The 11,815-nt window shown below is 49.1% G+C and overlaps 1 protein-coding gene across 7 annotated transcripts in view; it reads right to left on the bottom strand.

Annotated features, from left to right (window-relative positions):
- Phc2 (polyhomeotic homolog 2) overlaps positions 1 to 11,815 on the bottom strand; it is an 80,051-nt gene that overhangs the window by 24,176 nt on the left and 44,060 nt on the right. For 4 of the 7 annotated variants that reach the window (XM_055610830.1, XM_055610835.1, XM_055610831.1 and 1 more), the window contains 2 exons: positions 4,441 to 4,823; positions 4,014 to 4,179 (listed from right to left, as the gene is read on the bottom strand). In XM_055610830.1, the coding sequence (XP_055466805.1) occupies positions 4,014 to 4,179; positions 4,441 to 4,823 (549 nt within the window). The remainder of the gene's footprint in view (positions 1 to 4,013; positions 4,180 to 4,440; positions 4,824 to 11,815) is intronic. The other 3 variants (XM_055610833.1, XM_055610836.1, XM_055610837.1) reach the window with 2 other exon arrangements.

The raw sequence follows: 11,815 nt of genomic DNA, 5'->3' as shown, positions 1-11,815 counted from the left end.
CCGGGGCGGGGCGAGGGCGGGACGAGGCGGCGCGGGGCGGGGCGGCGGCCGGCGCGGGCCGCGCGCTTCCTTTGTGCGCCCGAGCCCCGCCCCGCGTCCTCCGGAAGGCTCGAAGGCGTCCGGCGCGGGCCCCTGGAGACCCGTGGCCTGTGACCCCCGCCCCGGTGGCTCACTGTGGGGTCCCGGAGGCGAGTCTTGATGATTGAGGGTTAGTGCGTGTCAGGGCGAAGTGCACGCACCCTCTCCCTTATTGTCCACAATAACCCTCCAAGTGGTCATTACCTTCCCCACTGGGAGCGAGGATCAGAGGTGAAGTAATTGCCAAAGGGACCCAGTCCTACCTCCATAAAAGGCGTAATCCCCACCGCCAGGTTTAATGTGAGGGTTAACTGATTTACAAATTGCTTGCAGTGCCTGGTGCTCAGTGGGAGCCCAATAAATGTTAGTTTTCTTTCCCAAACACTCTGCTTTAGCTTGAGCTGTCCTGGAGAAGTACCTTCATGAAGAAAGCAGGCTAGGAGCGCTGGGGATGCGCGGACACGAGAGTGGTCCCATCCTCAAACTGTAGCTTCTGGATGGGCACAATGACTCCCATTCCCTCTAGTCTCCGTATTTTCCCCTTCATTGATTTTCGTCACCCATACCCTCCTCTACCACGCTGTCTTTTTTCCTGCTCCAGCTTCACTTTGTCCGTGTTTTCTGTTTCCTGCAGGCTTACTTCTCTTCCTTTCTTGCTCCCATCCTTACTGTTTCCCCTTTACTTTTGGAACTTTCAAACCTTCTTTTCGGTAGAATTCACATTTCCCTTTCTCACTTTCATTTGGTCTTAAGAAACGAAGATGGCAAGGGACTGACACTCCCAAGTCTGACACTTGCCCACATTCTGGCTTAACTTCCACTGTCCAGCAAGAAATGCTGTGTCTGACTTCACAAGCCCAAGTCCTACCCATCCTTCAGGGCCAAAAGGCCAGCAGTTGAAAGGGACCAAAGAGGAAATACCTTAGGCCTTGGAGGCCATCGGCCCTGTGTCCCAGCTGCATCTGAGAGCTGCCATAATGAATACTGGGAGTGGCTGTGTTCCCACAGAGCTTCCCAGTGCACACTGACATCTGAATCTCGTGTGCTTTCACACAGCGGGAAACAGCATTCTTTTGATCGTTGCACTTATGACTAACTTGTGGGGCTGTACCAACACTGGCAAGGTAATAGGTGTAGCCAGGGGCTAGGGGTTGCCAACCCCTGCTTTCTAGCGATGCCACTTCTGCTCTGAAGTCTAGCTTGGCAGTATCATTTCCCTCTGTAGCTTGGAAAGCACTTACCTCTTGTGAGAGCCTCTTGTGGCACTTATCAAATTGTCACTTTCATTGTAATTTCCTGCGTCCGTCTTTTCCAGCAGACTCTAAGCTCCATGGTGATAGGGACCAATCCTTATCTCTTTGGGCCTCACCATCCATCCTATAGAGTTTTGCCTGAATGGGCATTCAAACATACACAGTCCATACAGCCATCTAAAGCTCGGTGGCCGGCGACTGCCTCCACTGTACAAAGCTGGTTTCTCTTGGCAGATGGGGCCCTGAAGAACAGGATGCTTGTATCCTGCTTATCCCCTTGCTTGGATTTCAGAAAATTTTGAGAGCCGTGTGGGCCAATTATAAAAAGGAAGGCAAATGCCTGCTGATTTGGGGGATTTTGGATAACTGTGCTTGAACAAGGCGTGTTGATCGCCAGCACTCTGGAAACACTGCAGGCACATCTGAGCTGCTCGTCGTCAAGTTGGTAAAGGAACACGTGTTCTGGAAGGAACTGGGCTGCTCCTTCCTGAGGTTGGTCCCCCCACCCCACCCCCAGGATAGAGAGCGGGGAAGTGCTCACTCCCTTATCTCGCCTGCAGCCATGCTCTGCAGAGGGGTTGGCACAATGGAGGACAGAATTCAGACACAAGAGATTCCAGTCCCACCACAGTGCACCTCAGCTTCCTCTTCTTTAAAAGGGGGGTAATAAAGTTCCGCCCGTATGGCTGTTCCCAGGATGCAGGGAGGAAATCTGTGTATAGGCTGGCAGAGGAAGTTCAAGGACAGCTTTATGATCTGTAAGTCTCTGGAACTGTAGGCTAAATTTACACAAGATCATTGGACAGAAGAAGTAACTGTACTTTGGTTCAACATATAAATAGAACAAGTTGGAGACCAAGGAGACCCAGCAGGACAGCAACTCCTGTCAAAGAAACCTCAAAAGCAAAAGCAAAACAAGCCAGCTTCCTGGAATCCAGTTGGCACAACACTCTAACCCAAGAGCACTGTTCCCGCTGATGGAGGAATGAAGGCGGGTGAGAGAGCTGCCTCTATTGGGGTGTGTGGGGTGCCCTCTCACAGCTCTGTAGCCTGGAGCTGCTCTTTCTTTCTTTCTTTCTTTCTTTCTTTCTTTCTTTCTTTCTTTCTTCCTTTCTTTCTTTCTTTCTTTCTTTCTTTCTTTCTTTCTTTCTTTTTTGTCTACATTTCAGAAAAAAGAGGAGAAGGATGCTTACCTCTCAGGAGTGCTATGAGTGAGTAAAAGGTAGAACAATTCTCAGCACATAGTAGATGTTCAACTATGACCAATGTTCAATGCTCTCTATGACCATTCCATATGATACTAGGGAACAGTCCTGCCTTATGGAGACAGTAGCTTTTGATATTTGGAATTAATGAGTTTAATTTGGGGAGTTCCGCTTTAAGAGAATCAATGAGAAGTTAAAACGTAGATAGAGAAGCATGACTAGAAAGATGGGAATGGGGGTCTTGACATGTCATGATGGGAAAAAAAAATCAAAGAAATCTCAGGTCTTTAGACCCTCCCTGTCACAGTCAGGACAAGGTTTTAGAAATACTATGAGATGGACTCTTTTAAGTTTGTAAGACAGGAACACAAACAATAATGGCCAAGTTCAAGAACAGCAGGTTCTGGCATAATTAGAAGACGAATTTTCTGATAATTAGAGTGCATCTTATAAGGGAATGGGCAGTTCCCCTCTCCCACCTCCCTTTCTTCAGGGTCTCATGCATGCCTGGCAAATGCTCGACCACAGAGCCACACCCCAGCCCCAGGCCTCTTTTCAGTCATCTTTCTCCTTGCATGCAGGTGGAAAGAGAGCAGATGACCGCTTCTCATCCTCTCATCCTTTCATTTTCTAGTGTCCCTTTGCTTCTTTTTTCCTTGATGCTCCCCTCCTGCTCCTTATAAAACTGTCTAACTTCTCATCCTTTTTTTTTTTTTTTTTTTTTTTCATCTCAAAGTATTTCTCCCTTCAAATATCCTTGGTTTTCCAAGCCTCTTTCCTCTTGCCCCTCCCACCCCTACTCTCAGCACACACTTAGCATTATGACTGGAGCTGTCAGCAGCCCTTGGCTCAGAACAGCTCTGAGATCTAGGCCAAGATCACTGTGCAGACTGGCAGAAAGGAAGGCCAGCAAATGGATCACTATAGAGGGCGGAGGTACCATTGTGACTCTCCCAGCAGGAAGGAGTGCTCGAGCAGAGCATCCTGAAGCCCAGGCCATAGGAAGTCCACTTGTCACTCAGATAGACAGATGGAGACCTCAGAGGCGAGCACAGTTCCCTCAAAGAGGCTTTCTGCAAGTTGAGCTCATTCTGAGTCCCCTTCTGGCTCTCCTCTGAGGCATCTCCCTTCTCCTGGAGACTCTGTAGTCCTCTGGCCACAGTTAAATCCTCTGTCACCTTCACTATCAGTTTGGCCCACATATATGCAGCATTCATTCCAAACCAGTCACTACAGAACCAGAGCTACAGAACCCCATTCTTCTTTTTCCTCATCCTCTTGCTTGCTTTTCTAGCTTCTGGGCCATCTTTCTTTGTCCCTGGCCCATTGCTCATATCCCCCTCTGTTTCCAGCTACCTAGCTGCTGTGTTGCTTCATTAGGTTTGTAGTAGTTTATCTCCCCTCCTACATGCCAAGAAAACGATGCCAGGAAGTGGCAGGGAAGGCCAACTCCCTCCCTTCCACCAACACTGCATACCGTGAGCTGGGCACTGCTGGATGTTAGGACTCTTGGGTACAGCCAGGCCACCAGGCATGGCAGTGATGATGGCTTGCTGGTGTTGGACTGGGCCTGGCCGAGTCATAGGCACACTCTTCTCCCCTGGTGCCACTTCCTTCCAGTCATCAGGAACACACTGCTGGGGCTGTCAAGGGGCAGGGCAGAGAGAAGTCTCCTTAATCACCTCTGCATTCTTGGACACTGACTACTCTGGTCTCTGCGGAGCTTGGGCAAAGATTTGTAAAGATTCGGTCATCTCTAAGGCAGGAAGAGCCCTCTCTTCTTCCTGGGAATATTCAGAGACAATCTCAACATTTAGCCTCCCTGAAATATCTGGAGTCAGGAGGGGGGACTGCCTGAGCTATGGCCCTCCCCACTGTTCCCTGTGCCTTGATAGCCTACTTACCACTGGAGAAGCAGGCTGCAGCTGGAGGATCACAGCTGAGGTGTGCTGGAACCTTCGCTGAGGGGCGTGGGACACACCCTTAGGATGTCCATTCTGAGACCCAGTGTCTGCTGGGGGAAGGTGGCACTGCTGACTGCTTCCTGGCTTGTGTAGATGGGCAGTAGGGCACTGGGGTGGCAAGGCAGGCGTCTCTGGGCCTAGAGGCATGGAATGGTCTTCTGCACTGGACTGTAGGGCCAGGCTTGGGGAGACTGGGGCAAGCTGGGGTTGGGACTGGACTTGGGGTGCAGGCCGTGGTGGCTGTGGCTGCTGCTGGGCCACAAACTGGGGCTTCGATGGTGGCTGTGGGAGGAGCTGCTGTGGCTGCAGTTGAGCATAAGCTGCTGAGAGAAAAGCCAGATGACACAGCATGGCCAGCCTCATCTGCCATGTCCCTTTCACACACAAACGCAAACACTTTCCCAGGGTCTCCTATTTTCCTCCCTATTATCTCTCACATGGAGACCGGTCAGTGCCAGAGCCTGGAAGCCTCTCCTTGCTTTTGATCTTCCTTTCCAGATGAGGAACCTCACCTTAGCAACTACCGTGTCCTCTTTACCCAGAACTTGGTACCCAGCAGTGCACGTTATAAATAAATCAGTTCATTGTCCCCACCCTGAGTTCCCATGTTGCCAGTTTTCTTCTTTCCATTTTAACCAGGTGGCTCTTTGGTTGGTTGGTTTTGGTTTTTCAAGACAGGGTTTTTCTCTGTAGCCCTGACTGTTCTGGACTCCACTTGTAGACCAGGCTGGCCTCAAACTCCCAGAGATCCACCTGCCTCGGCCTCCCTGAGTGCTGGGATTGCAGGTGTGTGCCGCTGCACCTGGCTAACCAGGCTGGCTCTTTGAGGTCAGGATCTATCGTGGGTTGGTGTGTGTGTGTGTGTGTGTGTGTGTGTGTGTGTGTGCTGGCGTGGGTGCTGTGCACATGTGGTGTGGGTACATGTGCATGTGTGTAGGCTTGGGTGGTGAGGCAGAAGTCCAAGCCAGGTCTTCCCTGGTCACTCTCCTCCTTATTGTTTTTGAGACAGGGTCTCTCACTGAAACCAGAGGTCATCGGTTTGGCTAGGCTGGCTGGTCAGTGAGCTCCAAGGGATCTGTCTGTCTCTATTCCCCATTCCCTTAGGGCTGCGTTTTGGAAACTCCAGCATCTGGATTTTTTTTTTTTTAAGTGGATGCTGGGAACCCAAAATCAAGTCCTTATGTTTGCCCAGCAGGTGCTTTACTGACTGAGCCATCTACTCCACCCCAGGACTCTTAAATTTTTAAGTAGTCCCTGTTTTGTTTTTAGCTTCTGTGTTATATGTAGTAATGACCCGGGAAATCCAGTTCAGAGTGCAAATCTTCTGCCTGGAGAACATCCAGGCTAGCTCTGAATAAGAGCAGGTCAGCTGAATATGTCCTCTTTAGATGCCGCCTTCCACAGTGACTGCCACAGCTGGAGAGCCGGGTGAGTAGGTGTGCCAGGCAGACGTACAGGGCCACAGCTGGACACTCACAGCCAGGTTTGTATAATCACATAAAGACTGACAGATTGTGGGGTCAAGCCCCGAGACTCTGCAACCACAAAGGCTTCAAACTGAGTTAGGGGAGGCATGTCAGTTCTTCAGTTTTGCCTCTTTATATGCAAGTTTCTAACTGTCATCAGAGCCCCATATGGAATCCCAAGCAGTTTGCCAACAGGAATAGAAAAGAAAGAACAGAAACAAGAGGTACTAGGAAGCACAAGCGGAATAGCCCTCGGGGGCTGGCCCCCACAGTCGGAGATGGCGTGAACAAGGCTGGCACAGCATGTTCTTGTTATGACAATGAGTGATGAACCGAGAAACGTGGGGATCAGTGTGGATTTAAGGGGGATGTGCTGGGTATGTGGGGATGGAGGAGCCTGCAGAGGCACGGCTGGCAAGCATTTGCGGATTATAAACTGTATGTGGCTCCAGTCTAAGCCCTGTCTCCTAATCCCTCATTGGATAGCTCAGAGTTTAACAACCAACAAAAACTAAACCAAACCATTCATCAGGCATAGAGAGAACTCATGGTGAGACACATGGGAGCTGCCGAGGGGCCCTTGGGCCCACCAGGCTCCAATGGCTAGAATGACCTGTCCATGAATTTCTGGCCCGAGTCACTCCAGAGGCTTCCCTCTGAGGGAGAGCTGGAGACGGGGCAGGTCTGCGGAGCCAAGGGCATCAGTGGTTGCTTCTCTGCCACCTGCTGCTATGACACCCAAGACAAGGAAGGGCTTCTTCCTTTCAGAGTTTCCATGCAGCAGAGGTCTGGGAGGCCACACATGTCTTTCAGCTCTGCATCTTGATGGAAATCATTAGGAAAATGTTTTTAAAATTCAGGGTTCAAGGTGGCTTAGAAGATGGCCCAATGGGGGAATTGCTTTCTGTGCAAGTATGAGAACCAGAGTTTGAATCTCTTATGCCCACATAGAGGGGTTGGGTGGGTATGGCAGCTCACCTATAATCCCAGCACTTGGGAGGGAGAGATGGGATTCCTGGAGCAAGCTGGCTAGGGAGTTGGTCAAACTAGCAAACTTGGGGTTCAAGAGAGAGATCTTGTTTCAATATATAAGGTGAAGAGTGACTGAGAAAGATGTCTGATTGTCAGCGTTTAGTCACACACACACACATACACATGCATACATACATGTACTCAGACAGCAGGCACACACACACATAAACATCCACATGCACAAAATATTTCAGGATTTATGAGGCTGGAAAAACAAGGTTCTAAGGTTCTAATGCTGGAAGACATAAAGAGTGCAGTTAGGAAGATAAAGAACTATAGTTCCTTGTTTGGATTTTGCCATGGGCTCCACCACAATGTGTTGCCTCACCACAGGCCTGAAGCAGCAAGGCCAACCAGCCCTGAATGAGAACCTACAAAGATGTGAGCCAAAGCAAACCTTCCCTCTCGATGAGCTGAGGAACGCAGCAGTGTGTTACAGACTAACACACCAAGAGATAAGGCATGGGAATTGCTGGACTCCTGGCCCCCGTCCTGTGTCTCTCCTCCTAGCCTATGTTTCACAAACTGTGGCACTCATGTGCAACTACAATTGTTACAGGACAAATGATGCCATATTTGCCCAAGCTGAGGTGAAAGCTCAGAAGGGTAAGTGAACTCATAGATCAAAGCGGGAAAGGCATTTTGGGGAAGTGTGCATCATTAATCTTTTGAGGTTAATAAAAAGCAAAGACCATGGTTTAACTGCAGCATTATCCTGGGTCAAAAATCCTTTTGTTCAGCATATTGCAGTAAATTTCTACTTAGTCTTCCTGATTCTGGTTTCTTCCTGCTGTAATCCATCTTATAGACAGAGTTCAAATGAATCTCTCTAGTGCACAGATACAACCTCTGACTAAGAAATAGCAAGGGCTCCCCCTTGTCCAGCTGTTCAAAGCCCTGGCATTCAATATCTCTTCATAATAAAAGCTAGTGTTTTGTTTCTATGTATCTGACCAAGCAAGCTTTGCTGTTTGCTGTACAGTATTGCTACCTTTTGGTCTGGGCCACTGACTGAATCCTAGAGCCTTCTTCCTTTGCACTGAACCATCGCCAGGGTTTGTCCTTCCTCTGGACAGCCACTGAGGGTGCCTGTTCTGCAGTGTGCTCAGAGAAGCAGTATAGTGAGCACTGGGGGATCTAGAGCCAATCTACATGGACCTGAGTGCCAGCTCTGCCTCTTACCAGCTGTGTGGTGCTGGTTAGCTCTGGCTCTCTGGGCCACCACCTTTAAAATGGAGTTAAACATGATGCCTATGTCATCATGTTTGTTTCAGCAAGCCACTAGATGGGCAGAATTTATGTCGCACACTTGTTTCCCCTAAAACAAGCTGAATTTAGTAAATATTAAGCAGTAATACTCACTGGCTGAACAAGGCAGGGCTCCATTTGTAGGATCTGTTTCTCCCACAAAGCTGGTTCTCTTCAGGACCAAAACGCGAGTGACAGGTGTAATCTTTCAGAGCAGTTTGCTCTCCCTGGAAACCCTGCATCTGTCCCATCCTTGCTCATTAACTTCTTGGACTAACCTTCAGCAACCCTAAATGACCTACTTGTGCCATAAAACAGCATGTCGCTGTGTGCCTTTGGGGCCCCAGCTTCAAGCTTCCATTTGCTGGAATGTGTTCTTTCTGCTCCAGTGACCTCTGGTTTCAGGGTTTTGGGTCAGGCTCGGTTGCCATTTTCTCCATTTACCAGAACCCTTAGTTACCAGTGTTTTCTTAGATGCTTCTTCTGTTTGATCCACTGTGAGGTAACATAGGCTTGCTAAATATGCATTTCATTGATCCTTAAACGTTGGTCACATTCCCCCACTTTAGCATCTTCAAATTAGGATGCACAATAAAGTGATGTCAGTAGAACGTCAGTCACAAGGGCTCCCCTTTGTCTAGCTGTCCAAAGCCCTGGCATTTAGTATGCCTTTGTAGCTAGTGTTTTATTTCTATGTGTCTGACCAGGCAAGCTTTGCTGTTTGCTGTACAGCATTGCTACCTTTTGGTCCTGGCCGCAGACCGGATCCTAGAGTCTTCCTTTGCACTGCACCATCGCCAGGGTTAGTCCTTTCTGGACTGCCACTGAGGTGCTCTACTCTGCTGTGTGCAGAGATGAAGTTTTGGGGGAGTACTTTTCTGTACAACTGCCCTAATCTTTCTAGCCAGACTGAATGCTTTTTGAGTTGAACACATACCTTACTATTAACTGAAAAGACATGCTTGCGTTTAATTTAAAAGATAAGTTTCTTTGGCCTTCTGCACAGTCCAACAGAATATTCTATAACTTTACAGATCCTCGGACGCTGCCTGCTGCCAATCAAAGCAAGATCAGTTCATCCTTGCCCTCTCCAAGGCCCTCCAAGTTTAGTATGGGGGCGCTGAGAGGGGCATTCTACCACGGAAGCCAGAAGAAATCATGTCCACTCCTTACAGCCAGGTTGGGGTTCATTTGTGAACTATACATTCCCAGAAATCTCTGAGCCTGTCTTATTTCTTCCTACTCGCCCAACGTAAAGCCCATCCCTTCTAAGAAACCCAGCGGGTTGGTTGCGAGAGATGTCAGCCAGAGCTATGGAGAGTCTCACCAACCCTTTCTGTTTGGCAGAGGGGTGTGGTAATGATAGTGGTCAGGGCAAAGGACATTTAAGACCAAACAGCGTGCTTGGTTTCTAACCCTTGAATGCAGTGGTTAGTAAAACAATACGCTGGTTCTCTCCATGAGAATCCTACCTTGATCTTGTGATTCCACAGTCTAGTTCTGGACACTTAGAAAAGCAAGGGCAGATGCCAGCCTTCAGGCTGAAGGAGGAAACTTCTTGGAGAGCAAACTGTCTCCTGCATACTGGGAGCCTTGAGATCAACAGACACGGGTTATTGACAAATCTTGGCAAAAGATACAACCAGGGATGAGGGGATATGCCAGTGACTCCTCATTGGCAGCCTGCCTAGGGCACTTGACTCCTTTTGGTACACTGGTTTGGAAGAAAATGCAAGGTCAGGGGAGAAGCCAGGAAGCTGAGCATTGTCACAACCTCATTATCAGATGCCCTTCCTGCTTGTGGAGTGGAACTCTCTGAAGCCGGATCAGATGGTAGACAGAGGCTCTAGTGCAGTTTGGTAAATGTGACAGGAAAAAAGTTCAGAATACAAAGAGCACAGGCATGTGGATTCGGCTTTGGAAGGATTTGGGAGTGGTGGTTGGGGGGGGGGGGCGGTGCTTCCCAGAAGATGGGTTTAGCACAATTCAGCCTTTGAAAGATAATAGCAGGAAGATCAGCCTAGCAAGGTAACACCACGCACTCGCTCCCTGAAGCCCAGGGTGGATTTGGAAAGAGAAGGTACTCTCAGAATGGGTCTACTTGTGGCAGCACTTCCTGGGCGCTGCTCATCTCCTGAGATGCCTGTGTGACCCAGCTTTCCGGGAGAGGCTGAGACTAAAGCTGGCTATAGAGGAAGCAGCTCTTCTATGCATGAGTAGGCAGGGACACTCCTTTTAGACAGACCTTAAGCACTGCGTGAATTTCCAGTGATGAAAATTCCCTCCAGGCTTGGGTCAGCAGCAGTTTGCAAAGGAAGGAGAATGAAGAGAAATCCCTCAAAGAGGTAACCAGGTATAAAACCAAGATTGTCACCAGGGGACACTTTGTGGTGGGCCCCATGTCCTTAGGCCTTTCTGGCAGCCATAAGATAAGACCACCAAATTGCCCTGTCTAGCAAGCCTCCTTGTTTAGGAGGAAACCTGGCATTTTTGCCCCACCACACCCTTGGCAGAATATGCACTGCAAGGTGGCTCTAGGTATGAGTCTTAGAGCAAGATCTAGGATGGTAGTTTGGCTCTGCTACCTAAAGGCTATGCAACCTTAGATAAATTCCCTAACCTCTCTGGATCTTGAATTTTAGTCCCATCAATGTTGATACATATCATATAGGGTACATTTAAACCACACGTGCGTACACACGCACACGCACAAATCACTGTTTTTGCTCAACGCTTGGTACATAGTAGATGCTAGGAATGGCAGCTGTTCTCAAGTACTCTCTGCTAGAGTATATCTCTTTGAATGTCTCAGATGGTTTTATAACTTGAATCTCACTTATTCCTAACAGTAAGCCTATGAGCAGTGAGAAAGAACTGAGGGGAGTTTCTAATGGCATGCCCCATGCAGAAGGCTGAGGTTTTTGAAGCTGACCGGCGAGGCAGGGTGTCTTGCAATGAAGGTAAGACTGAGCAAATAACAAGTCATCAGGCACGCATGAGCACAGCAAGCCCATGAGTGCTCACCGTGGGCTGTTGACAACTTTGAAAGTGACCTAGGGGGACAATGAAAAGGTGCTATAGAGAGGGCAGGTGGCCAAAGGTATAGACAGACAGACAGACAGATCAAGTCAGTCCCAGAGGGGGTGGGATATGAGGAGACAAGAAAGTATTTGCTTGGCTGTAGCAGAGAGTCAGGATAAGAAATCTGTTGTAAGCATGGCAGTTGATCTGTGTGCAGTTGTGGCAGCGTGTCAAAGGCCCCACAGTCGGGGCGGGTCCATCAGCAGTGATCAGCATATCACACAGTAGGTCCTTACATGGTCAGGTAGGAAAGGAAAGACAAAGTGAAGGTGTCTGAAGAGAAAGGAGACAACAGCATGTGAGCAAGAGCTGTGAGGCGCATTCCCTGCCGACCACCATCCCGCTGGCGGGCTTTGAGCAGAAGAGAAAGCCAGTCCAGAAAATGAGCGCAGCGGCTGAGACCAGCAATGTCTACTGTGAGCTTTTTCTGTGGGTCACTTTACACTGGGTGAGTCAGTGCTGGCTGAGGCAGCCCTCCTATTCCATGC

This window comes from Psammomys obesus, unplaced genomic scaffold, assembly GCF_907164565.1.
Source record: "Psammomys obesus unplaced genomic scaffold, mPsaObe1.curated_primary_1811, whole genome shotgun sequence".
Classification (NCBI taxonomy): domain Eukaryota; kingdom Metazoa; phylum Chordata; class Mammalia; order Rodentia; family Muridae; genus Psammomys; species Psammomys obesus.
Note: the sequence above shows the minus strand (reverse complement) of the source record. Positions and strands in the feature narration are given on the sequence as shown.